This window comes from Rattus norvegicus, chromosome 13, assembly GCF_036323735.1.
Source record: "Rattus norvegicus strain BN/NHsdMcwi chromosome 13, GRCr8, whole genome shotgun sequence".
Lineage (NCBI taxonomy): Eukaryota > Metazoa > Chordata > Mammalia > Rodentia > Muridae > Rattus > Rattus norvegicus.
Genome location: NC_086031.1, coordinates 93859448 through 93886248, shown reverse-complemented (window position 1 = coordinate 93886248; position 26801 = coordinate 93859448). Strand labels below are relative to the sequence as shown.

General features: G+C 44.7%; 1 protein-coding gene and 1 long non-coding RNA gene across 7 annotated transcripts in view; one reads left to right on the top strand and one right to left on the bottom strand.

Annotated features, from left to right (window-relative positions):
• Window positions 1-26055, top strand: part of LOC108352581 (uncharacterized) — a 71139-nt gene extending 45084 nt beyond the window's left edge. The window contains exons 3-5 of one of the 4 annotated variants that reach the window (XR_010057306.1): window positions 1340-8090; window positions 9054-9218; window positions 16459-26055. This is a non-coding gene — a long non-coding RNA (uncharacterized LOC108352581). Of the gene's footprint in view, window positions 1-1339; window positions 10431-16458 lie in introns of those variants that run through there. The other 3 variants (XR_010057307.1, XR_010057308.1, XR_001840923.3) reach the window with 3 other exon arrangements.
• Window positions 1-26801, bottom strand: part of Cnst (consortin, connexin sorting protein) — a 76804-nt gene that overhangs the window by 19249 nt on the left and 30754 nt on the right. For 2 of the 3 annotated variants that reach the window (XM_573525.8, XM_006250411.5), the window contains exons 2-8: window positions 26055-26472; window positions 11185-11360; window positions 5867-5897; window positions 4263-4349; window positions 3748-3862; window positions 1642-1663; window positions 1382-1478 (exon numbers count right to left, since the gene is read on the bottom strand). In XM_573525.8, coding sequence (XP_573525.5) covers window positions 1382-1478; window positions 1642-1663; window positions 3748-3862; window positions 4263-4349; window positions 5867-5897; window positions 11185-11360; window positions 26055-26472 — 946 coding nt within the window. The remainder of the gene's footprint in view (window positions 1-1381; window positions 1479-1641; window positions 1664-3747; window positions 3863-4262; window positions 4350-5866; window positions 5898-11184; window positions 11361-26054; window positions 26473-26801) is intronic. The other variant, XM_039091465.2, reaches the window with a different exon arrangement.

Below are 26801 nucleotides of genomic sequence, written 5' to 3'. Positions count from 1 at the left end.
AAAGTCATCCTCAGGATAAAAATATCTGGGAAATGTATTTATTCCTAAAGCTTTATAAATGCATTTAGAAATGTTTCCCAAGGGGCTGGGGATTTAGCTCAGTGGTAGAGCGCTTACCTAGGAAGCACAAGGCCCTGGGTTCAGTCCCCAGCTCCGGAAAAAAAAAAGAACCAAAAAAAAAAAAAATAGAAATGTTTCCCAAAGTCTTTTTGATACAAGGCACAAAGTGGTATGAAACACACACACACACACACACACACACAGTCACACACACACACACACACACAGAGCCACACTCACAGTCACACACACAGTCACACTCACACACACATATACTCATACAGTCTCTCTTTCTCTCTCTCTCTCTCTCTCTCTCACACACACACACACACACTCATACAGTCTCTCTCTCTCTCTCACACACACACTCATACAGTCTCTCTCTCTCTCTCTATCTCTCCCCCCTCTCTCTCATACACACACACTCACACAGTCTCCCCTTCCCCCCCTCTCTCTCACACACACACACTCATATAATGTCAGACACAGTCACACTCACACACACACTCATACAGTCTCTCTCTCTCTCTCTCTCTCTCTCACACACACACACACACACTCATATAATGTCAGACACAGTCACACTCACACACACACTCATACAGTCTCTCTCTCTCTCTCTCACACACACACACACACTCATATAATGTCAGACACAGTCACACTCACACACACACTCATACAGTCTCTCTCTCTCTCACACACTCATATAATGTCAGACACAGTCACGCTTACACACACACTCATACAGTCTCTCTCTCTCTCACACACTCATATAATGTCAGACACAGTCACGCTTACACACACACTCATACAGTCTCTCTCTCTCTCACACACACACACACACACACACACACACACACACACACACACACACACACAGTATGTTAGCTAACAAAGGAGAGAGGATAAAGTGCTATAAGTTATCCAGACGGAACTTCTCACTAGCTTGGTTTACAGAACAGGTTGGTATCTGGTTAATCCGTTCAGTAATAGTTGGTTTTGTTGTTGTTGTTTATTTGTAAAGAAGAAAGAATGTCTAAGCACACCAAAGCCATTTCAGACCATTTTTGTATAATTGTTTTATATTATGTTTTCCATACTAACATTACAGAAAATATTTAGGTTTTTAAAGAATTTATATTCTATTACTTCTAGTTATCTAAAAATGGAATTACATATAAAAATGTGGGTTTCTATTTTTTAAAAGTATATGCACAAAAACTCAAGTACAAAATTCCGACCCAGCACTTCAGATCTAACACTTCCAACGCCACAGGTGACGGGCTCTTCTGTCCTCCCAGTCTACTCTGCAACGGACCTGGCTCTTTGGCTGTTGCTCCTCTCTCCATCGGCTCGTCAGACATTGTCACCCTCGGAAAGCCTTTCTTCCCTGGTGACTGCTCCACAGGTACTATCTAAAACGTTTTTAAAAAGGAAAAGATAGTCATGACTTTTTTGAGAAAGTTTTGTAAGTTAGAAAACTGCAGCGCACCAGGAAAGGTTTTCTAGTGCAGTCCGGCCCACAGCATATGGTGCTGACATGCTCCCCCCAATGCTTCCAGAAGCAAAACCTCTTACCTTAAGCTTGGACAAGAGAGGGCTGTGGAAAAGAAGAAAAACATAGTTTTAAAAGTACAGCATGCTTCCAAACAAATGCCACTGAAACGACTATAAAAACAAGAGCGTCTCTGCATTCTAATATTAGCGCAGAACATTCCCAGGGCTGAAATGCTGCCACCGGCTTCCGTGGTCCAAAGGAGAGCTACAGCGTGCGCTCGTTTCCTCCAACAGCCAATTGCTACTGAGAGGCCCCAAAGCTACAGGTGCTTTTTACACCCCATAAACGGTTTAAAATTTCACTTTGAAACAGATTATGGCAAAAGAGAATTACGTTGGAATTACCCATGGACAAACAAAGTAACTTTCAAGTGTTCCGTTTTAAGGAATTCCACTCTGACAGGCGTGGGTGGATAAATCCTAGCTTTATTATCACTATACTTGGGATCAAGAAACAGGTCAAACGTCTCCACGTAGATAAGTGTGCAGACTGCCACGCAGTCATAGGATGAATTGGCAAACGGCACAGCAGACTGACCGTGAGTGTGACAGAATGGAACCCAGAAACAAGGGTGTACTGAGGAATCTAGAAACAGCAGCATTATTCTATGTGCTCCGTTTATATGAAATCACAGGCCGTGTAGAGGAGAGAGGGGAACGTGGACTTGGTTCTTCAGTGAAGGTGCCTTCTGAGAGAGAGGCTAGAATGTTCTGTCTTGGATCTTCTTAGGAGTGCTAGTCACAAAGACTGTGATAGGGAAAGCTTTACCAGGCTCATCCACTGAACTATAAATAAGGAGACATAACTTGGGGTACAATGGTCTAAAGACCCCGTGCTCATTTCATGCTCAGGTAAGAATCACGGGCATGTACACCACACTAATAAGCTGTGATTTCCTTCAGCGGGGCAGTGTCTGCATCGCACCACATATTGAAAGTAAATAAATTACCTTTACTTTAAAATGTGTCCACTGTTCTAAATATGTAAGAGATGAAAATGTAAAGTAGAAAGCTAACATGGGAACTTGCTAAGAAAACAAGTTATAATCCAGAATCTGCCTAGCGCAGGAAAGCCACCCTCAGAGAGCTGAATGAGCCTCTCCATCTGAACCCGTAACGGCTCTTCCCAGGCTGGTCTCCCGCACAGTCAGCTCCCCAAGCAGATGCTGTCTTTCCTGCTCCAGCGCTTTGGTTTACTGCCCATTTCTCTGAAGAGAAGGAGACAAAGTTACCAGTGGAACAGAAAGTCCTTTATCCTTTGTCCTGTGGACTGGGGCGCTGGGAATGGGCACTACGGAAATGCTATCACACTCCTTTCACCTTCAGAGCTCTGAGCTGTCCAGTGAGGAATTCAGAACAAAGATATGCAGAACAAAGAAATAACAGCTTAACTATGATAATTTAGTCTTTTTTTTTTTTTAAGATTTATTTCTTTATTTACTATATATAAGTACTCTGTAGCTGTCTTCAGACACACCAGCAGAGGGCATCAGATCCCATTACAGATGGTTGTGAGCCACCATGTGGTTGCTGGGGATTGAACTCAGGACCTCTGGAAGAGCAGTCAGTGCTCTTAACCTCTGAGCCATCTCTCCAGCCCGATAATTTAGTCTTAAAAATCTAGCTCCTTGACACACATCAAGACACAGAAAGTACCTAGTAGATGAACTTTTCCTTCATTTAGGTTAAATATCACAAATTGTGCTGTTCAGACCGTTCTTTAAAAGGCTACAACTTTTCTGATGACATAAAAAAAAAAAAAAAACCACTGGAAAACTGCCAAAGTAACAAAAATGAATATACCGATATCCATACATTTAATAAAATTAAAATAATAAATAATGATTAAAATAAACAAGAAAAAGTCATAATGTACAACTTAGATCATCTGACTTTTCTGATCCCTTAATCAGAAAGGATCAAAATCATCACTGTTTCTAGTTAGAAGGATCCTCTAAGCCTATGGAAACCAGGTGAGGTGAAAATAATTTTTTTTTATTATACTCGGTTTAATTTAAGTTGAAAATGTCAAGAAAACAAAGAAATGGACCATACATTTCAATATTCGATGTACTGTATATCTTCAATCCACTCCAACTTACTTTAAATAAATTATGACATACTTACTCTTGATGAGTTGTGCAAATTTTAGCAAGCTGTTCAAAATCTTCACCATTAAATCCCTTTTCTGAATTCCTCAGAGGCTTCTTGGTGCTTGGCTGGACAGATTTCCATTTTGTTTCTAAATTGAAAAATCTCTGTTAGTCGCTGGCTCTTACAGGATGTATTCAGACGCCACTGTAATAATTAATATGCAGCTAGCCTCTCAAGCAACCCAAAGGTTAACACAACTAGCAAACAGAGCTATGAAGAGCAAGATACAGACGGTCGCCTTCCCTCTCCTTCCTTCTCTCTCCAGGTGCTGGGGCAAAGCCTTGCCCTTGGTCCCAGGCTCTTGGACACTAAGCTACACCCCTTTCGTCCCAGGCTCTCTGACACTGAGCTACATCCCAGCTGGAGGAGCTTTGTGACAGTAACTTTGTATCCTTTTAACATGCAAAACCAGGTCAATAAGCTAACTTTCTCAATAGTAAGTTGTTACATTACCACAGATTCCAAGTTCCAGGTCAGTCTGTACTTACCCCACTGTTCCTGAATGGCAGAAAGATTGGCAAGCAATTGCTCATGATACAGTCGTTCAAGCTGAATGAATTTCATTGCTTTCTCATCTGAATAGAAAATCTGAGGAAAATAGAAATGAAGACTCTCTCCGCTAAACCCCAGGTTTGCCAAGGAAATGTCCTTGTGTACAAGATAAGAAATGTGGACCTGACCAAAAAGATGAGGTGACTTTAAATATTTTTAAACTTAAGCACATCTGACTTGAGGTTTCCTGGCTTAAGAGTAAGTGCATCGTACCATATGCACGCATGTAACAATGATGCAGAGGGGCTTGGGTTCCACACTCTCTGCACACAGAATGAAAGGTTTTCCTTAACGACTGCACTTCTAGCATTCATTAGAGCCATCTGATTGGAAAGAGGGCCACAGGAGATCTTGGAGTCTGTGTGCTTTCTTTAATTTCTCTGCTTAGAAGACCCTGACTTTGACACCCTGCAGGCAAGTGTTTCTTCCCGGTTCCCTAACCCTTTACTTAATTTTAATTGGATACTTTTCTCCCATGAATCAAAAGTATCACATGCTAAATAATGAAAACATGACATGGTCTTTGATTTAAAAAAAAAAAAACTAATTCACCACAGTGACTTTCCTAATTATCACGTAAGTCCAGCTTTTCATTGTTGTCTTCTTATGGCCCTTTGGCTTCCCATCTGTACCACACAAACTTACTTCTTAGGAGGTCATGAAACACTGTCCAACTGCAGCTTCCTCTGGGCAGTGCTCTAAATGCTGACCCAGAAAAAACTGAGGAAGGGAAAGTTTAGCTTGCATCCTTCCCACAAGCACTAAGAGGCTCAGTTCACTCTTTCCCTTATCACCCTAACGATCCTTGGGACCATAAGGTGCCTTGGAACCATAACGTGGGACCAGAAAAAGCAGCACAAGTCCTCTGCTCCCTCTGCCTAGGACTGAATGCTGCCTATTCAGATTATGTGAGGTCTACTGGAAAACATCATTTTGTTGGTTACTAGTGAAGACCTAATCTTTTCTCTGCAGCAGCATACATCTGTGTGTCCTAAAACATTTCTATTAGTGAGGAACCACTAACATATAAATTTTACCTAATGATGTAGTTGGATCTTAACATGCTATTCTCTAAACAACAAAACCACCTCCCGATGTCTTTCTCTGTCGGCCCTGTCATGAGCAGTTCAGGACCAGGCTTGCGGTGTGCAGTCAGGGTGGGGGTAGGGGGGAGTGGTTACCATGCCGTCCAGCGTGCTCTACTATGTGAACGTTTGACTTGTGTGCTTAAGAGCAAGAGAATCTAACAGCTTTTTAAAGTTTTCCTTCCCAGCAGCATGTGCTTCCCCCATTCTCTTGAACATAAATATTTAATGTTGGTAGACTTAGGGCTTCTATATGGAAAGTCACATTTAGATGGCTCCAGGGGATTTTCTGCAGTGACCTGTTTCCTCCACTTAGCTCTCTGAGGTGGTTACAAGGGCACATCCAACTGCCAAAACCTGCTGAAACCATTCAGTGTTCGCATCTTGTTGCACGGACCTCATCTTAAAAAAGATGGTTCTTCTATGAATTTCTATCTGCAATTAAGAAAGGATACAGTCCTCTTCCTGGAAATAGGTCTCCGCTACCTGTAAAGACAGAAGAAGAAAGGAGTATTTGAGCAAAAGGACGAGCTTGGGAGACAGCAAGATCTTGTAAGGCTTTGATAGGCTACTAACAACAATGATTTCACCACCTCCATGAGTCAGGGGAACGTTGTAGGCGCAGGACACAGTCCTTAGGTCTTGTCAAGCAAGGTTAGCACAGGCATTCCTCAGCCTCCACACCACCATGTCCTTTCTAGTCAAGTCCTAGCAAGTTTCGCTTGGACCCTTAAGTTTAAAAAGGAAGAATGCTTAGGGATGAGGGGAAGGCTGTGGGCTTACGAAGGTACAGCAGGGGTCCACAGGTTAAAAGATTATTATTATAAATTAAGAGTTAGAAAAGGGAGCAGAGAAGATGGCTCAGTAGGGGAAGATGAGAGATGTGTCTGCCTCAGCTGACAACTTGCGCTCAATCCGTGTGATCCACGTGGTAGAAGAACAAGTTTCCCTACCTTGTTCTCTTACCTCCACATGAGCACACACGCACACACTGCAGAAATGCACATCACTGTTCCCTTTCTATTTTAAAGACTCCCAGCTCAAAGCCTCATGGGACTCTGGTTTTGGTGTGCGTGTCTGTTTGAGACTATGCCTCACATAGCCCAGGTGGCCTTCAATGCCATATGCAGCTGAGAATGACCACAGCTCTCACTCCTACCTTTCAAATGCTGGGGTTGTAAGCAGAACTGTAAGGTAAGAGTATGCCTTGATATTTTTGTTTTTTGATTTATTTTTAGTGTGTTTGTGTGTGCATGCATGTGCATACACTAGAGTTTGAAATGAGGTGTTTGCAATTGTTCCCCTTTATTATTGGTATTATTTTTGAGACTGGGTCTATGTAGCCCAAGTTGGCCTCAACCTCACAGAGATCCACTTGCCTCTGCTTCTTGAGGGCTGGGATTAAAAGGTGTGACCATGCCCGCCCAAGCACCTTCCTTTCTGACTCAAGGTATTCCATAGAATCTGGAGCTCAGTGGTTGGCTACACTGAGAGGCCAGTTAGCTCTGGGGATGTGTGTGTGGGCCTGGTCACCACCAATGTTGCCGTGTTTGTTTACTTGCTTGCTTGCTGGAAATCTGCCTGGTTACTACCACACCTGCCCTGCTTGCTGCTGCTTGCTTGCTGCTTGCTTGCCTACAGGGAGGTGGGGATCCAGACTCAAGTTTTCATGCTTGTAGAAGAGGTACTTTCCCATCTGAGCCACCACTTCAGCCCTGTTTTTAAAATATTTATTTCGATTTTAGTCATGTGTATGACTGTGTATGGTATGTTCATGTGAGGGCAAGAGCCTGCACAAGTCAGAGGCATCTGTCTCCTTGGAGCTCAGTTATAGGCAGCTGTGATCCACCAGGTGTAGGTGCTGGTAATTGAACTCAGGCTCTCTGGAAGAGCATTACACTCTCTTAACTGCTCAGCCACTTTTCTAGCCCTGTGCCTAGACCTATTTATTTTTGGTACAAGATCTCTTGTAGCACAGGCTTGCCTGGAATTCACTATGTAGCCAAGGATGACTCTGAACTGCTGATCTTTCTGCTTCTACTTTCTGAGTGCTAATTATAGGCCTGGTGTTGTTCTGCTATTTTAAAAAAAGACCCAGCTAGCGATACAGTGCTTGCCCAGCATGCTCCAGGCTCTGAATCCAATCCTAGACCCATCAACACAGCTTAGGGATGTATGCAGCTCAGTGGCAGTGGGCTTGTCTAGTGTGTGTGTGTGTGTGTGTGTGTGTGTGTGTGTGTGTGTGTGTAGGGGGTCACAACAACAACGGCAACAACAAAAGGCTTCTCACTTATCAGTTTCATTCTAAAGGATCTTTAAACTAAAAAAAGAAAAAGAATAAAAAGGATAAAAAGGAAGAATGCAGGCGTGCACTTTAACCCCGGCTACTGAGGATAAGGTGGAACAGTAGCTTGAGTCCAGGAGTTCAGGGCCAGCCAGGACAGAATGAGCCCTGTCACAGACAGATACAATTAATTAATTAATTAAGAATTTCTTTGATTAAAAAACCTGATTGATTAAAACTCCTGAAAAGTCTCCAGTGCACTTCTGACCCTCAGTCTCGCACCTGCTTCCGTCCTCCGTCCTCCTGGCCTTGCAATCATAGTGTGCTGTGGCGGTCATCTTCAACCAAATGTTCACTATTCCAGCAGTATGCCATCCAGATGCCAATGTACAAAAGTGAGTAAAATATCCTTTCATACTTAACAGCAACACTTAATTCCATATATTATTTGCCAATCTTTCCTGGGGTGCTAGTGACTTTGAAACACTAGGGACAGAGCGCCTCTGTTCTCTGCAGGGAAGCTGCCCAATTGAAGCCCTCCCTCTGCCTCGGAGTGCTGTGTGGGGAGGGGTGAGGTGAGTAGGGTGAGGTTAAGGCCAGTCCCTGGGCTTATGCCCTGTAGCTAATGTACTTGAGATGAAAAGTGAAATTCATCAATTCTTTGTCCCCCACTGAACAACCTCTTTATGTAGTTTCATTTGATGCTGATGTTAAGAATCAAAATTGTCTTTCCCCAAATAAGCAGCAACCTTTGCTGTGTATTTCTGTGGGGTAGCAACAGGGCTTTGAGAAATGAGATGGCACCAGTGCTGACACTGGAAAAGAGCAGCAAACACTTAAAGAAATATCCATTCGTGCTCTGTGCTGAGCAATGTTTGGGCTGGGGAGGGAACCAGTGGTAGAGCACCAGCCTGACAGTTCAAGGCCCCAGTAAACTCAGAGGCGGCTGCACTCTGAGGTGGTCATCTCAGTACTGTGTGCCCTGTAATACCGGACGCAAGGACAGCCGGTTTCTAGGAGCTCTCACCACTGTTTATACTGAACTTTTAGTTGAAAAGCAGAATTTTTGTATAAGTAGGTGATTCTCATATACTAGGTATCTACATAATATGTTTTATTTTTATATTTGGGGAAAAAAACCTTAGATTTTGTTTTTTAGGACCTTGATAAGATAGTGTTATGACCAGACCAGTAAGCTAAATTATTGATAAAGTTTAGCATAACTTGCGCTACTTAAACTAACTATGTTTTTATGTTACATTGCTTTTACATTCATTATTTTGTATGTATGTGTGTGTGGGGGTGTGTGTCTGCGGCGTGTGGCGGTGAGAGGACAGAGTCAGTTTTCTCTTCCACAGTGAGAGTTCCAGGGACAGCCTCCTCACACCAGGCTTGATGACAAGCACCTTTGCCAACTGAGCCACCACACCAGAGCTTACACCCTCAGAACGGCTTCTTCCCTGCTTCCCAGGGCCTGCCATGACAAAGAACGATAAAGGAGTTGTCAAACTTATACCCAGCAGGTAAGAAGGAACAACAGTGGCCAGATCTCCCAGAAGAAACTATGCATAGAGACATATTTGGACTTATATACTGATACCTTATGTATAAGTTTAAGTTTAAAAAAAACAATTTTTACACAAGTTATGAAGATGGTTAAATACTTTGTTGTAAAATTTCAGTGTAGAGTTTTTAAAAGAAATAAGTTGTTTGGAGCAGTCTGTCTCTTATCAGCTCGTCTAGGACGTTACCGGTTAACATGAGCTACAGAGCACTGCCCACCCTTGACCACATTTGATACCCACTGATTTACTAAGTCACGTGACGGTGCTAGCAGTGGAAGGCTGGGAAACCTTTCAGAGCTGGTTCTTGGGTGTTAGGGACCCTAGGGTGATCCATTTCTGTTGTGTCTAGGGTGGAGCTGCCAGCGTCTGAGCTAGAAAAGGCAGGCTCCAGTACCACCGGTCTGGGCCTGACAAAGTGCCAGAAACCTCTTGTCCTCAGACTTCGAGAGAAAAGCGAACAGTCTGTAATCAAGTCAATGCGGGGAGGAGGCAGGAGGATCAGAAATTCAAGGCATCCTGAGCTACACAGCCAGTATACATGAAACCCAGACTCAAAAACAAAAACAAAAAAGCTTTCTCTAGTACCAATTAATTTCATTTAACTGTAAATAAAGTGCAAATCACAAATATTTAAAATTTTCCCAGGGGATCTCACACATTAGAAGGCTTCCCACTGCATCCTGAAGTGTTCCCTCTCCACGTTCTCCACCTTTCAACACACCAACACCTTCTAATCATCAGAAGAATTCCATTTCTAAAACCCAAGATGCATTCTGGGTATCTGTGGTGTCACTGACCATGGAGGTGGGCATGAGACCCAACATTTATCCCCAGCACCACGGAACATGAATAACAGCAGTGACCCCCCTCCCACGCACTCAAGGCCTTCCCCCCACACTGTGAGTTTCTTGTCCTCATTTCACCTCTGTCCCTTTCCAGCCACACCTTTCATAGCCTAGTCACTCTGCTGTGATATGTCACTTTTAAGAATTTAAAATTTTTTCCAGGGACTAAGCCACTACCCAAAGACTATACATGGACTGACCCAGGACCCTAACTGCATAGGTAGCAATGAATAGCCTACCTAGTAAGAGCACCAGCGGAGGGGGAAGCCCTTGGTCCTGCCAAGACTGAACCCCCAGAGAACGGGATTGTTGGGGGAAGGATGGGGGGGGGGAACATCCATACAGAAAGGGAGGGGGAGGTTAGGGGGATGTTGGCCCGGAAACCAGAAAGGGGAATAACAATCGAAATGTAAATAAATACTCAAGGTAATAAAGATGAAAGAAAAAGAAAAAAACAAAGAATTTAAAATTTTTATATGTACGGGCATTTACATGTGTACAACTCTTGTATGCCTGTGGCCTGCAGGGGCCAGAAGAGGGTGCTGGGATCCCCTGGAACTGGAGTTTTAGGCAGTTGTGAGCTGTCCTGTGGATGTTGGGAATTGAACAAAGGTCTTGTGGGAGAGCAGAAAGCATCCACTCATCCTGACCAACCCAGCTTAGGAGCTGCCTTCTGTTCTTTGTTGCTGACTGGGCACTGCTTATCTTGTGCGGCTGACCCTTAGACATGTCCACTTGGACAGTACAAAGCCACACACTTGTATCTGCATACTCATTTCTGCCCTTTCACCATGGCTGTCTTTAGAACAGGCATTAGGAAGTCTTTGTTCCTTCAGCGGCCAGTAGGCCTCCCGGCATCCAGTTAGAGCTTGCTAAACTCTTGCCATATTGATTTCTATTTGTACTTAGCTGAAACACTGAATAAAGGCATTGGCTACTTGACCAAATTACAACTCAGATAAGGCCAGGGGTGTCCACCGCCCAGAATATGCCAAATTTCTACCAGCCATGCACTCAGGGTCAACAGTGGGATGAGTCAACCATGGAGAACCAGAGTTTAGATGGGTGTGACGTCATACCTGGTGGAGGAAGAGGGGAAGCGCCCTAGAGTCCATCTGCTCCACCTCTCCTCGGATCAGCGAGAAGAGTGGCTGCAGTGCTGCTGCTTTGGGTGGGTCATTTGCGTTCACTCCGGCAGCCTCCTCCTCACCGGCAGCCTGTGAGGCTGCATTCGGCATCTGTGTAACACCATCACCTATAGAACATGAAGAAATGACCACATTAGGCTAGACCCCATCATGGAGGAATGCTTTTAAATGAGCGCTTGCATTAAAGATCAACTTTCAAGTAAAGTAACCCAGAGACCGCAAGTTGCTGTCCTCCTTTGGTGGTTGATGGTTTGCTGTTGCTAGGAGCAGTGATGCAGCCATTTCTGCAGAATCTCACTGAGGACCAGGAAGAAGGGGCTGAGGAGTCAAGGGTTTACTTCACAAGCATGAAAATCCAAGCCAATGCCCAGAAGTCCTGGTAGCACACTTTGGTAATCCCAGTGCCAGAGGGACAGACAGGACTCCTGAGACTTGCTGGCCAGCAGCCTAGCCCTTAGTGAGGTACAGCCTGGGAAGGGACTATGTCTGAGGAAAAATAAAAGTGGTCGCTGCTTGAGGACTGACATCTACTGCTGTCAGATACACACACACACACACAAACACACACACACACACACATATATGATCTCAGTGGTAGAGTGTTGTCTTGCATGCACAAGTGCACAAGGCCATGGGTTCCATCACCAATAGTGTACACACACACACACACACACACACACACACACACACACACACACAGGCACACACATGCACAAGCCACATGCAGCATGTAATAAAAAATAAAGAAATATATGCAACTTACTGCCTGACCAAAAACTTGATTCTCCCAAAAGAAAGGTACACTATACCCTGGGGTTCTGGTTTACCTCAAATGAGAGAGCCCTGAACAGGAAGATAAACGTGTCACCCTGTGAGACAGCTAAACAAACGGAACCTCCTCAACGTTAGAGTTACTTGTAGGTCCCAGAAGAGCGTGGGGACTCAGGTAGCAACGCTAACCGCAGTGAGGTGATTTCCCTGGAGAGAAAGCCCTGCAAACTTCTGAGCTGTCACCACTAAGTGCGGAGTCCTGCCATGGCCTGTGAGATACACCCGTGCTTTCCGCTTTAACTATTATCAAGGCTAACTCCATTCTCCACCAGATCCTCAGTATTGAGTCCAATGTTCGTGTTCAAATCAAGTGAGCTACCGATCTCTGTGGCTGCCATTGTTCAGCTGGTCTGTCTCAGAAAGGGTCTTTCCTAGTAACAGAAGACAAGCAGCCCTTTCCTTCCTTTGACAATGTGCCCAAACCCTGCCTTTCTCTGTCTGCCAAATAAACCCAGTGCTCTGGCGGACTAGTACACTCTTTATATCCCTAGGAAAAGACTCCATAACTCTCTGAGCTCTTGCACATTTTAAAAGCTGGAAGAATTCTCACCACTCCTACCTATTTATGGTATACCTTAACACACACACACACACACACACACACACACACACACACACACACACACCATGATCTGCAGAGATGTATCACTCACATCTATATCTTACGTCTTGGGACAATGTTCTCTACTGAGACACGGTCCATAAGTCAAAGTGCTCTGGACGGGGAGGAGCCAGGGCCCAGTTACAGCATTATCATCTTTCAGAGTGACCTCGGAGTAGAATGTTACTCACCATAAATGGAGATGAGTTCTCAGATCTTTCCTAGATCTGATCAACTAAAACAGTCAAGACCCTCACAGAGATTTTGATGATTAATGCGCAAAGTGCTGCCTGGTGGTGCACGTTTGCCACCCCAGCAGTTGGCAAGCAGAAGCAGGAAGAGCTGAGCTTCTAGGCCAACTTGAGCTACATGGAATTTGAAGCCAGAAATGGGCTACAAGATAATCTGTCACAAACGACAGCACTGGAGAGCTAGATATGGGAAATCCCTGAGGGCTGCTGGCTAACTATTATAGGGCAACCACTGAGCTCTGGGTTCAGTGAGAGACTGTCCTCTTTAGGGTTGCTATTGCTATGACAAAACACCACGATCGAAAGCAACTAGGGGAGGAAAGGGTTTATCAGGTCTGCACTTCCACATCACTGTTCATCATGGAAGGAAAGCAGGACAGGAACTAAACAGGGCAGGAACCTGGAGGCAGGAGTTAGTATAGAGGCCATGGAGGGGTGCTGCTGACAGGCTTGCTCTTCATGGTTTGCTTTGCTCAGTCTGCTTTCCTATAGAACCCAGGACCACCAGCCCAGGGATGCATTGCCCACAGTAGGCTGGGCCCTCCCACATCAATCACTAATTTAGAGAATGCCCCACAGTCTTGCCTACAGCCCCATCTGATAGAGGCATCTTGTCAATTGACTCTAGCTTGTGTCAAGTTGACATAAAACAAGCCAGCACAGAAATTCAGTCTCAAATCAACCAGTCAAATATAAAATTATAAGGAGACAGGCAACTGATGACACTGACATAGATGTCTGATCTCCACAAATACATAAAATTACAATAATACTTTTTAAAAGGAAGAAATGTGAGGCAGTGGGAGTTGCTTAATGATTTGAAGCCTGGGACCCCATTCCTTGCACAGCAAAAAAAAAAAAAAAGAAGAGGAAGAGAAAGAAGAGGAAGAGGAAGAGAAAGAAGAGGAAGAGGAAGAGAAAGAAGAAGAGGAAGAGAAAGAAGAGGAAGAGGAAGAGAAAGAAGAGGAAGAGAAAGAAGAAGAGGAAGAGAAAGAAGAGGAAGAGGAAGAGAAAGAAGAGGAAGAGGAAGAGAAAGAAGAGGAAGAGAAAGAAGAAGAGGAAGAGAAAGAAGAGGAAGAGGAAGAGAAAGAAGAGGAAGAAGAAGAAAAGGAAGAGGAAGAGGAAGAAAAGGAAGAGGAAGAGGAAGAGAAAGAAGAGGAAGAGGAAGAGAAAGAAGAGGAAGAGGAAGAGAAAGAAGAGGAGGAGGGGGATGAAGAAGAAGAGGAGGAAGAGGAGGAGAAGGAGGAGAGAAAATTATTTTTTGCCCGAGAAGCAGAGGAAGGACCATCCGGAAGCAGGCGGCCTGCTTCCAACACTTCTCTCCTGCACTTCTGCCAAGTTACTTAAACTCTGATTCCTAGCTTTATTCTGGCTTCTCTGCAGCATGGGGGAAACAGCATCTACCTTCACTAGCCCTAAATAAACCAGTGGAGACAGGAAGAACAGGGCGTGCTCCCAACCCTCACTGTCATGGAAAAGAAGATCATTAAGATAGATAAACTGCACACAAACGCACACACACAGGCACACGTGCACACACATGCACACGTGCACTAAGAAAAACATTTGGAGGCAAAATTTAATAAAGTTTACATCCCTAATGTTGTACTGAATAAGAACAAAGCTGGACACAGTGACACCCTCCCGTGGGCTCAGCACTTCAAAAGGTGATCCTTTGTTGCATAGGAAATTTAAAGCCAGGTTGGACTAAGTAAAAGACTCTTTCCCCCAAAAGTAAAATCTAAGAATAAAAAATAGCTTGGCATGATGGTGCATGCCTTTAATCCCAGCATTAGGGAGGCAGAAGAAGGTGAATCTGTGAATTCCAGGCCAGTCTACAGACTGAGTTCTGGAACAGCCAGGGCTACACAAGAAACCCTGTCTCAAAACAAAACAAAAAATAAAACAAAAGACTAACAAATAAAAACACAGAAAAAGAAGCATGTAGGTTAGTTGCAGACTTAGTTCAATGTTCACCGACACCGTTAGTGTGAACACGAGTGGGCTCACGCCCCCCATACAGTAACACTCAGTTGCTTTCCAGGTTGGCTTCTTTTTCTTAGCCAGACACTCAAGGTTCCTTCACGTCTTCCCATGGCTTCATATCTCTTTTCTTCTCAGCACTGAATGGGCTTGTTTTAGTGGGGCAACAATTAAGAGAAACACAGGCATAACTACAGACTTACAGACTAACATGATATGAACGTGCGTGCGTCTTCCTGTTGTACTAAATGACTTTATGATAGCTACTTGAACATTAACAGCGTAATATGGAAGCTTGTTGGTTGTCCACATGTATTTCAAAGTAATTTTGATATTGTTACATTTGGCAACAATGTCCTATAAGTCTTAAAATTGTTTTGCTTTAAGAAGGTTAATTATGCATCATGAGTTATCACTAAAATTCTTTGTGGTACATAAAAAGTTCTTTGGTAAAAACACATTTATAGTTAAGCAAGAAAATCAAAACATGAACTGCCACATGCAATTTCCCCTTCACTATACAGTCTTATTCAATGTAAAGACAGCTCTGTGTTACTGTACATGAATCCAGACGACTAAAGAGAAACAAGAAACTCTGTTTACCTTCCTTTGCAAAACCACGTGAGTTACAGTTAAAGTACCCACCAAACAAGGTGGGGGTGCTATTTATATATTCTGCAGATGACAGGCAAATTCATAATCCTAATTTAACTTAACACCTGTCAACTTATTAGGCTCTAAAAAAGAGAACACAGTTTAACATTTGTCTGTTAAGGTTTTATTTAGCTTTCATATTGATTTTAGCAAAAGACCGAGAAATAATTTTATCTGATTTAAAAGTATGTGACAGCTTTGAGGGAAAGATCAGGCAGTTTCTCCAGCTCTGTGTCCCTGGCACATAACTGCTCCATTCAGCCTGACAGGTGTCAAGAATCTCTTTGCAGAGCCCAGGGATATCTTCTAACAGCTTTCGTCTCTCAAGGCCAGGACTGCACCCTGGTGTGCGTGCCCTTCTAGTAACTGCCATCTGTGAGCACAGCTGAGATGCGACTGTGGGGTTCCGGTGAGGAATAGTGTGACTGGATCATTTAAAGGCAGAAACCATGAGTGTGAGACATTTTCCCAGACAAGTGAGACCTGAAGGGTCTACAAGCAGCAATGACCAGGTCAGCATAGCCGTGCTGGAGCCCTAGAGTTAGGTTTTCAAAGCAAAATGACAGGAGAGGCACCTCCACTCTCCCACATCCCTTTTATCTGACTTGTCTCTGTGTCATCTAAGTAGGAACCCCTCCAGAGCAGGAAAATGGCAGACTCTGCTGTAAATGGCTGACAATTTGATTGTCAACCAACAACTTGTTGGGTCACAAAATGACATTGGAAGCTGGAGAGGAAAAGCCAGGAACATTGTAACTTTGAGAAAGCAGGGCATTTGAGAGTGCCTGTGTGATTGGCAAACTACAGAGCCAGTCACAGTTGTTGGGAAGGACAAATGCTTATAGAAGCCCTGGGCTTTGACCTCCATGATCTGATTCTCTGCAGTGAGCAGGAAGAGAAAGCTGAGGCAGAACCACAAACAGCCGGTTAGAGGAGAGAGCCCAGAGCCAAGCTGGAAAGCCCAGAAAAGGACCCCAAGCTAATCCAGTGAAGAAGTGCTACCCATCTGCTTTCCAGAGTCACCGCCATCATAGAGTTTACCATGTCCAGTATCTAATAAGTCTCAAAGTGTACAAAGAAACTGTAGAATGACCTGTAGAAGGAAAGAAATCAAAGGATGGTAAATGTTCCTAACACCAGGCCTACCAAAGAAAGTAGGTTACCAGTCTCAAAAATGCTCAGAGAAGCAAAGAACAAAAACAAACAAACAAACAAAAAACTATAGGAAACAGGAAAGCAAAGCGGAGGAAGACTAGGAGAGAGAGACTGCAAAGGGAATTACCAGCTAACACACATGCTCTGTTGGGCGTGGCTTGAGTTTTGGAAACAGACGCCAGAGAAGACTGTGCAAGCTATGAATCTAATTACGGCCACTGAATGAATGGAACCATTTTGGGCAATGAGTGGTTGATTTATGTTTTACATTAATAAAAGTAGGAAAAGAAAAAATGCGTTCAGTCCTGTGACTTTGCTACCTTCTCTGAGGTGCTGCATGACTTACAACTTACTTTTCTTCAAACTGCTGTAGCCCAGAATGCTGTGTCTATCTCAGCCATAATCCTGCAGATGATCAGGTGTAACATAACCATGGGTCTATAGAGCCCCTGTCCTTGACTCTTCCTCCCAGACTTCTCACTGACGCCAGAAGATAGAGTGCTCTCCATTTAAATATCACCCCTGTCTAAACACACCGAAGAATTCACAGCACCAGGACCAGTATTATGCGTAAGATAAATCTGAAACAGAGACAAAGTCCTTGCGGCCTAACCTGGGGTCAAAGGGATGTATTATGTAATTATGGCATAATTATCACTTGCTCCCTGTGGCTGAGCCTCCTCCCTCAGGCTACACACAGACTCTGCCCTCAGAGGGAGCGGGGCACAAGCAGAGCTGTGCTGATGAGGTCAGGCTAGGGTCATGCTATAGTATTAACATGTGGTAATAAAGTAATTAATGGTAAAGAACAAAGAAGGTGACTCACACAGGCCCTGGACCTGTCACCAGGCTTTATTTTAGGTAGCATTTTTTATTATTGTTTTTGAGACTAGATCTTCTCACCACACAGCTACAACTCTGGGAATCACTGTGTAACTCAGGTTGATCTTGAACTCATGGGTGATCTCCTGCCTCCTCCTCAGTGCCGGGATTACAGGCATGAACCACCTGTCAGCTTTAGGTGGCAATTTAAAAAATGCCTTAACACCTGGACTGTTTGGAAGGCCACACCTCTCATCTGCTAAATTCTCTGCTTATAAACTGCAGTCAGGGTAGACTCTGGACAACAACGTCACACCTCTAAGAGAAATCCTATTCTTTGCTGGTGAATGTCACCGAGGGCATTCTCCTTGGGCAAAAGTTGCAAGCCTTTTTATAGCTTGTTTGCCTAGCTGAGCACTTAAGAGAATGGCTCTAAGTGAAAGCTCCATAAATCACAGTGAGCCAGGCCTGGACCAGCATCAAGCACCGCTTCCTTCAGCTAGGCTTGTCCTGAACTTAAAGATCTTACTTATTTCTTTCAAGTTCAGGGTTCATTAAATCAGACACATTATCCTACACCCAGTGTTTAGTGTTTACAGCTACACTGTGGATTGGAAAAGCATTTCACAAAATGAACTTTATGAAACTTGAAGGGAATTTGACAAACGCTTGTCACTGAGAGCACTCGTGGGTCAGTCTCTCCATCGTGAACCCTGAAGGTTTCCAAGCAGGTGACCCCCAGTAGCAGCACCCATGCCACCACTGTGCTCCCCCAGCAGCCATGCCCATGCCACCACTGTACTCCCCCAGCAGCCACACCCATGCCACCACTGTGCTCCCCCAGCAGCCACGCCCATGCCACCACTGTGCTCCCCCAGCAGCCACGCCCATGCCACCACTGTGCTCCCCAGCAGCCACGCCCATGCCACCACTGTGCTCCCCCAGCAGCCACACCCATGCCACCAGCCAACTCCCTGCTATTCCCTCCAGTTCGGCCCCTTTCTAGAGCTTGTTGCAAGCTATTATCATTTTGAATTCATGGCACTCTTAGTACACATAAATATTGCCAGGAATTAGGCTCTAAATTATGTAGAACATGCCAATTAGCACCAATGTTGGGAATCTCTAATTTTCCTCTTAGACATTTGATTAGCTATTCTACATTCTAACAGGTCTTATTAAAAACTAAAAATATGCAAGGGGTTTGCCCAAGCATGCAATTAATTAGTGATTCGAATTCCTAAGCCTTAAATTAATTAGAGACTTTTAAATTTCTTGTCCACAAAACAATTCAAGTGCCAAAGTTTCATATGAAATTAATAGTTTTCAGTTCTGACCCAGGCCTGGTTAGTATCAAAATGGCTAAGACCTACCAGGTTATCAAGGTCGTCTGGTTCCAGGAACACTACGTTCATCAGCCGTCAAATACAAAACGTTTCCTGGTTCTCCAGTTTACAGGAAGCTGAACAAGACTCTCAAAATTAAGCTACCGTCCGAGGAAGTATAGGACCAGGAAACGATGTGGGTAAAGGCTCGGCTGTGCCAGCCTGGAGACCTGGGTCCAATCCCCAGACTCCACGTCGGGAGAAAAGCAAAGCCACTAAGTCCTCTGACCTCCACAAGGTACCATCTGCACTCGAATTAGGGAATTAAACAGGGTATTTAATGAGTAGTTCTCTCTCTCTCAACAGAGACATAGGCACATGCTCAAATTTGGAAACTTAAAAATAACTGTTTGCAGAAAGAGGGAGAGACTTAAAATTTCCTTAAAAGGATTTCCCCTTTTATTTTTATCTATTATTATTTCTATAATTCTCAAAAGTTTCCTGACAATAGATTATCTTTGGAAGAACAGAATCAGATGAGAAAGCAAGATTTAGAAAGCCAGGAGTTGGGCTGGAGAGATGGCTCAGGGGTTGAGAGCGCTGACTGCTCTTCCAGAGGTCCTGAGTTCAATTCCCAGCAACCACATGGTGGCTCACAACCATCTGTGATGGGATCCGATGCCCTCTTCTGGAGTGTCTGAAGACAGCTGCAGTGTGTGTGTGTGTGTGTGTGTGTGTGTGTGTGTGTGTGTATGTGTGTGTGTGTGTGTATGCGTGTGTGTGTGTGTATTAATAAAAAATTTTAGAAAGCCAAGAATTACATCTGAAGAAAAACAAAGAGAAATACACGTAACAACACCTTATACAGTTCCTATAAATCGGGGTACGAATCGTCCTTTATCAGGGATCTTTAGGTTTCATGGAGCTACAGACTATATAGCTACCCCCATAGTCTTCTCAAAAACAGTTGCTGGGACGTAATTTACATGGCTTACAATTCACCTCCTGAAGTACAGAATTCAACTGCTTTACCATCTAGAGTGTTGTCTACTGTGCACAGTCCACATTTGTGGCATCTTTTATTAAGCATAATTAATGCTTTGAAGATTAATCCTGTGGCCTGTATCAGTACTCTATTATTATTATTTTTTCCAAGATAGGGTTTCTCTGTGTAGCTCTGGCTGTCCTGGAACTCACTTTGTAGACCAGGCTGGCTTTGAACTCAGAAATCCACCTGCCTCTGCATCCCGAGTGCTAGGATTAGTGTGCGCCATCGCTACCCAGTTTAGTACTTTATTTTTAATTGCCAAATAATATTCCGTTGTATACATGTACTTTGAATTGTGTGGCTCTTTCCAGTGTTCATTTATGAGTGTGTGTGTGTGTGTGTGTGTGTGTGTGTGTGTGTGTGTGTATGTGTGTGTTTACAATAGAGTCAAGTATATAGAGTAACCAAATATACTTTTGTCCTATGCGTGATGCTGGGAAGGAATTATCTTAAACAAAGATAAAACATTAACTCTTTGTGGGGCTCATGATTCAGTGAAAGTCTGGAGTAAAAAAGAGAAAACAAAAGAGGACCACTTAGAAAACACCGTAACACAGTGAAGCCCATTTGTAGCACTGAAGGACCGAGAAGAGCTGACTTGGTGATCCAGGCCTACAGTCAACACCAGTAGCTGGGAGGCTGAGACGAAGGACTACCATGAATCTGGGCTACACGTTGCTACAGGATAGTGTGGGATTCTCAGGGCTGGCATGAGAGCTCAGTGGGTAAGGGCGCTTGCAGCCAAACCTGACAACCTCCCACATGGTGGTGGGGGAGACCAATTCTTCCTCTGATCTTTGCTATGCACATGCACGGGACAGACACACATTACATAAATAAGTACAAGCAAAACCAAAAGGCAGACAGACATCTGAGAACCCAAATGGACATACCCTTCCATTAAGCTGGCATTAATTGAATCCTCTAAAATCAATAACTCAATATTCTTAAGTATAGCCCCTAAAATATCTGCTTGTCTTGATATGTTTATGAATTATCTGTCTATTTTTACATATAATTCAATAAATACATAAGTTTGGAGCTATAAATTTCTTCATTCTTACCATGTATGAGATCCCATTCCTTAACTAAGCATCAATTTACTGGGACTGAAAGTAGTTGTGGGCAGGATCTGAAAAGCTGCACCGACAACTTGCTTAGATGCTGGTTTTTGAGAGAAGGTTTCTCTGTGTGGCCCTGGCTGTCCTGGAATTCACTCTGTAGACCCGGCTGGCCTCAGATTCGTAGAGATCCACCTTCCTCTGCCACCCGAGTGCTGGGATTAAAGGTGTGGGTGCCACCACTGTCACACCAGCTTCAGACGCTGTATTTTAGAAGCATGCCTGAAATCCTGGCCCAGTAACTAGCAAGGGGCATGCCTGAGTGTGGGATGATGTCACAGGTGAGGCAGGTACAAGATAGAATGAAGCCTGTCATTGGACGAGAAGGAAGGATGGGCGGGAGAAAAGTTTGAAGGAAGAGGAGACGGGAATGGAACAGGAGGAGAGAGAGAAGCCGTGGACAACATGGACAACGTGGACAACATGGAAGCTAACGTTAAGATCCCACGCTGTACCTTTACAGGTTGTTATAAATGTTCTTAAGGGATGGATGTGTACTGGACTTTGTATGTTTAGGTGGGCAATTATATCTTATCAATTGGATCAGAGGTTATTGTGTTGTGTGTTCTTGTATGTAGTGATTTAAGTGTAAGAGAGTGTGTGGTGACTAGAGACACTGGGTCGCCGCAGAGTTGGGATGTGTGCTTCTGGCATGGAAACCTGCCTTGGGAACTAGATGGGTAAAGAGACTGCTGACGGCTCAGAGAGAGGCCTTCGGCAGTGTGATATGGGATGGAGCAGAGCGGGTGAGAGGCTTTGCTGACTGAGACTTGCTAGACTATCTAGCAGATATCTTGGGGCACTGTGGTGCCGGACCTAGCGGGGATAAAAGACAGCATTTTTATTTTTTATATTTTTACAGCAACACCTGAGATCTCTGTCAGTGGAGATTCCCAGCATCCCTCACAGGGACACTGCTGAAGCCCTTTGCCCTGTCCCTTGTGTCTATTCCTCATTGGCCTGGCTTGTTTGACACTTGCTGTGCCTCCCACAGTTACTGTCATGTTCGAGCCTGTAGGGAAGGTACAAACCGGTTATTATAGCACGACATATTTGTGATCTGGGCCTTGCCAATCTCCCAGATCTCCAGCACGCTCTCTGCTATTTCCCTCCACTCATCCCTTTCACTGTCCTCAGCCAAAGAAAATACGGACACTAACACACGGGACGCACTCTCCTCATGCCGGGGGCTGCTCTGACATATTTCATCTTTATCCTCATCTCCTTTCTTGGCCTGCACGTGCCCTATCTTGGCTTAGACATCAATTCCTCATGGAGGCTTTCACACCTCTTCCTGGACACTGCATGTTTTAACCCTGTCAGGGCTTCCTGTGCTAGACTGCCCGTGAGCTACTTAGCTGTCTCCCCGGAACATGAGAAAGGGAAAGGCAGGTTCACCAGCGCTGAAGAGTACATGTCACAGAAAACTCAACAAACACTCGCCAGCTAAGGGCCTCTGTGGTTCTAGAAATTAATGTGACAGCAATATTTATAATGTGCAGACTTTTCCAGTTATGTAAAGCCATTGTGCTTTAGTTAAAATATCTTCAGGGTGGGCAGAATAAAGTCTCCAAAAATGTGATTGTGTCCCGATTCCATGAATCTGTATGTCAAAGAGGAACTAGGGCAGCAGATAGATCTAAGGCTGCCCATCAGAGCAGAGAGGTTCTGCTGGATTGCCTGGTGGGAGGGACCATGAGGACCCTTAAATACGGAAGAGGAAGGCAAAGAGTCAGAGGAGCATCTGTGAAGACTGCAACGACGGAGGATGGGAGCCACGCACTGGGCTAGAAGCTAGAAAGACAGAAACTGTCTAGAGTCTCTACAGAGAACAGAGTTGACTGGCAGTCTCACGTAGCCCAGAGAGCAAGGGCAGACTCCTGACCTATACAACTGTATGTTAGATACTGTATGCTGCTTTGAGACCTAAAGTTGGGGAAATTTACTAGGGGATCATGGGAAATTTTTTTTTAATGAATATATCTTGGGCTGGAGCCAAGGCTGATGGATAAAGTGGTTGTCGCACAAGCATAAGGACCAGAGTTTGGATCCCCAGAATCCATGTGTGACTCCGCATGAACTCGGAGGACACTTAGAAAAAGTCTCTGTTATGGTCAAAGTCAGACATGTAAGATGCAATTGGGGGCTCATATTTTACATCATCGCCAGTCGTTACCTTAGATGCCAGTAACATGCCAGTGGGTCCCTTCTACCTAACAGTAAACCTAGGCACAAGTCTCTGTACCAGCAACAAGTATATTACATATAACGAAATGTGTATTACATATATGTGCCAATACACACAGGCACACACACAGGCACACACACACAGGCACACACACACACACACACACACACACACACAAGAGAGCTAAGGCAGCTAAGAAACTCAGACTAATTTGTTAGTTCTGAGCTTTCTAAGACCTGGCGCCCAGAACACTTTGGCACAGTGAGCACAGGAATTCATAAGCACTGGTTTCCTGGCTACCTCACGCACAGGACTGCTGTGCTCAAGACAGTACTGCAGGATGCGCAGTACCAGCTTCCTTGTGATAAGCAAAGACAGGGCAGGAACTGAGTTCCGGGTCTCAGATCACAAAAGTAGCAGCAGCAGGCAGAGCGTTGCTTCAGACCAGAGCTCTCCTCACTAACGCTCGACTTCAGGTTGCATATCCACTTCCAGGTCTTGTCTTCCACCAGCTCCCAACCCTCCGGGTCTTAGTGGAAAGGGTAGAAGTGAAAACAGCATAGGGTGCTGACCTGGGGGCGGGGTCAGTTTAGAGGAGACTCCCACACACTCTCTACCTATCTCTTGCACTGTTTTGTTTTGTGCTTGGATGCCATGGTGACTGGCGCTGAGGAAACACCAAATGTTGTTGTGGCAATCTGTAGACACTTCATCTGAACTTGTCTGTTAAGTCATACAAAATTCATGAGCCACTGATTGCCAGGGGCTAGGGACAGGAGGCATGGGGAGTGACTGCTAATGGGTTCATAGGTTTTTGTTTGTTTTTTGAAACAGGGGTCCAATGCTTCAGAGCTCTGTGGCTAGAATAAAACCACTGTGCCATAGGCTTTAAAAGGCAAACTTGGTGGTTTGTTAATTATATCTCCATTTTTAACAACTTGCTATTATAAAGGAACCAGACATTAACGAACGTTGGCGCAGGAACAGAGAAACTGTATCTCGCCCATATTTTATTAGGGATATAAAGTGGTGGAGCCTCATTGGAAAACAGTTCACCAGTTAAACATAATGTTACCTATCATGAAAAACCATCTCTCATTGATAAACGAGAGAAATAAAAGCATGTTCGTAGAGGTACCACTCACAGTAGCCAAAAACTGGAATAACCAACACGCTCACAGCGCGCACATGAGTGCCCGAGAAACGTGCTTCCTCCGTGAAATGGAGCACTTCTTGGCCATAAAAAGAAAGGGACTGTAAATAGATTACAGCCAGCGTGAACCAGGGAAATGTGTTACACGAAAGAACCCAGCTGAAAAGCCCATCTACAGGATTCCATTGACAACAGAGTATCCAGAGAGGACAGTCTATAGAGAAAAACAAATCAGCAACTGCCTACAAGAGGGACGGCTCTGAGAAACCGACTGTGAACAGGGATGGGGCTCATGGGGGTTCTCGTGTTTTGACATGGCTCTGTAGTCAGCTGGAGCTCACTGTGTAGCCACACTTGGCGATTCTGTAATTCCAGCTCTCAAATGCCGGGATTATCCACCGGGATAGGTTACAGTTCTTACAACAGCACTGTCGGACCGGAGAGACAGACAATGTGCCTTGAAGGACAGCTTATCAAATAAATCTAATACACACAGCACTGTTATGAAAAGTGTATTCACACCCCTTACCAGATGAATAGCCAAGTTATGGGTTATCTTTACTAGAGCCAAATTATGAGTTACCTCATCAAATACGGGATAATCACCAGGCTACATGAGTGCTGGCATGTTTGTAGACACGTGTGTACAGGTATATGTGTGCAGGTATGTGCACGCAGAGGTTGGTAGTCAGCGGTTAAGGCTGGGTGCTTTCCTTACTCTTCATTTTATTTCCCCAGGCGGGGTCTCCTGCAGAACCTGGGGCTTGCTAATTCAGCTGGTCGGCATAGCCAGTCGCCCCTTTCTTTTCCTAATAGTACTAGGGTATGTGCAGGCCTCCAGACCAAGCTGACATTGTGTGGGTGCAAGGGTCTGAACTCTGGATCTTGTGTTTGTACCGCAGGGACTTACTGCATCTACTGAGCCAGGTCCCAGCCCTGGAGTTTGATTGTTGACCCTAAACTTTAAAGCTACAAATGAAAACCAGGATGTAGAGTAACAACGTTTCTTATCAGCCCAAGTACAAGGGAGCAGAAGGGAAGAGGACACATTCCCTTAATTCACTAGGCCTCCTGCAGGCATTGCTGGCCTGGGTAAAGTGAGTTCCAGTAAGGACTTCTAGCCAATAGCATGCCAGAACTGTCCAGGCCAGCATGCCTCTGACGAAACACCACAAAATCAATCAAACAAACAAACAAACAAACAAACAAACCCCACCATTGATGGCTTTTTCCCACGAGTGCCTGGTGATTCCGACACAGAGCTCCAGGGCTGTATTTTACATGACAAACTATGTTCTGAAGAAATCTGAATTACTTTGTAACCAAAGATAAGCGGATATTAAAACCAGGTGCCTTACTCAACACTGGTACATGTAAGCTACTAGGTCACTTGGAGAGTGAGGCAGAAAAATCCTACAGGAGGTTGTACTAGCCCAGACCATCCTAGGTCAGAAATCAAAGCCATGGTGATGCAGAAAGAAAACGTAGGTCAGCAGATTAAACAGTTCCTAATTCCTCTACAGACTCTGACTTCTGCAGGGACAAATGCTATGCAGGAACCACTCGGTGGGACTTACAAGTGCTGCTGCAGAACCACAGGAGAAGCACAGCAGTAGAAAGGTTTAGTTCCGTTTAAGGAGATTTGTTAAAGACAATGCGAAGGCCTCACCTGGAGGTGCTGAGCTCTTAGGGGCGCCTCTTTTGGCCCTTGGACTTCTTTTTCCAGGTGGCTTTGTGTCCTCACCCAAGGAAGGCGGGTCATCTTTGGGACCTTCTGAGTTGTCCCTGGGGGCTGCCTCACAGCTGGACAGGCAGCTTTCGTTATTGTTGAGACTGTCCTGCTCAGACACTGCAGCTCTTCCCATGGCACCGTCACTGGTGGTCAGAAGTGCAGGCCCGTCTCCGGCAAGCTGATTTTCATTTTCATCTGAGACAGAAGGCAAGCGTGTCACTCTCCTTTCCACGCTGTCCCCCGGATGACATCCATCTTGTGGCTCTATCTGCAGACTGTATGTAGGAGAGTCGCTGTCATCCATTAGCGCATCTTTTGTTGAACTGTTTAGCGTCTTGTCAAAGTCCTTCCATGCCTGCAGAGACAAAGGGACTATTTAAGGCTACTTCATTTCCTAATCTCTGGGGACATGTGGCTTCTAGTTTTCCACTTTCAGTGCACAGGATTAGGAGAGGAAGGAACTCCATTCCTCCCTCTTCTTCACCTGAGATCTCACAAAATCTCACCCACTTCTACGTCAGCAGGATGGCTTCACAGTCGCTGACCTGGGCAGGATGCTCCACTAAGCCAGAGTGTAAAGGCTGCCTGCACACTGCCCTTCCTCGGTGCTCCGGGTGGCTCTGAATGGGCATCCGATGGGGGCTGCTGACTTAAGGAAAGAAACTCCTGGCTATGCAGGCAGTC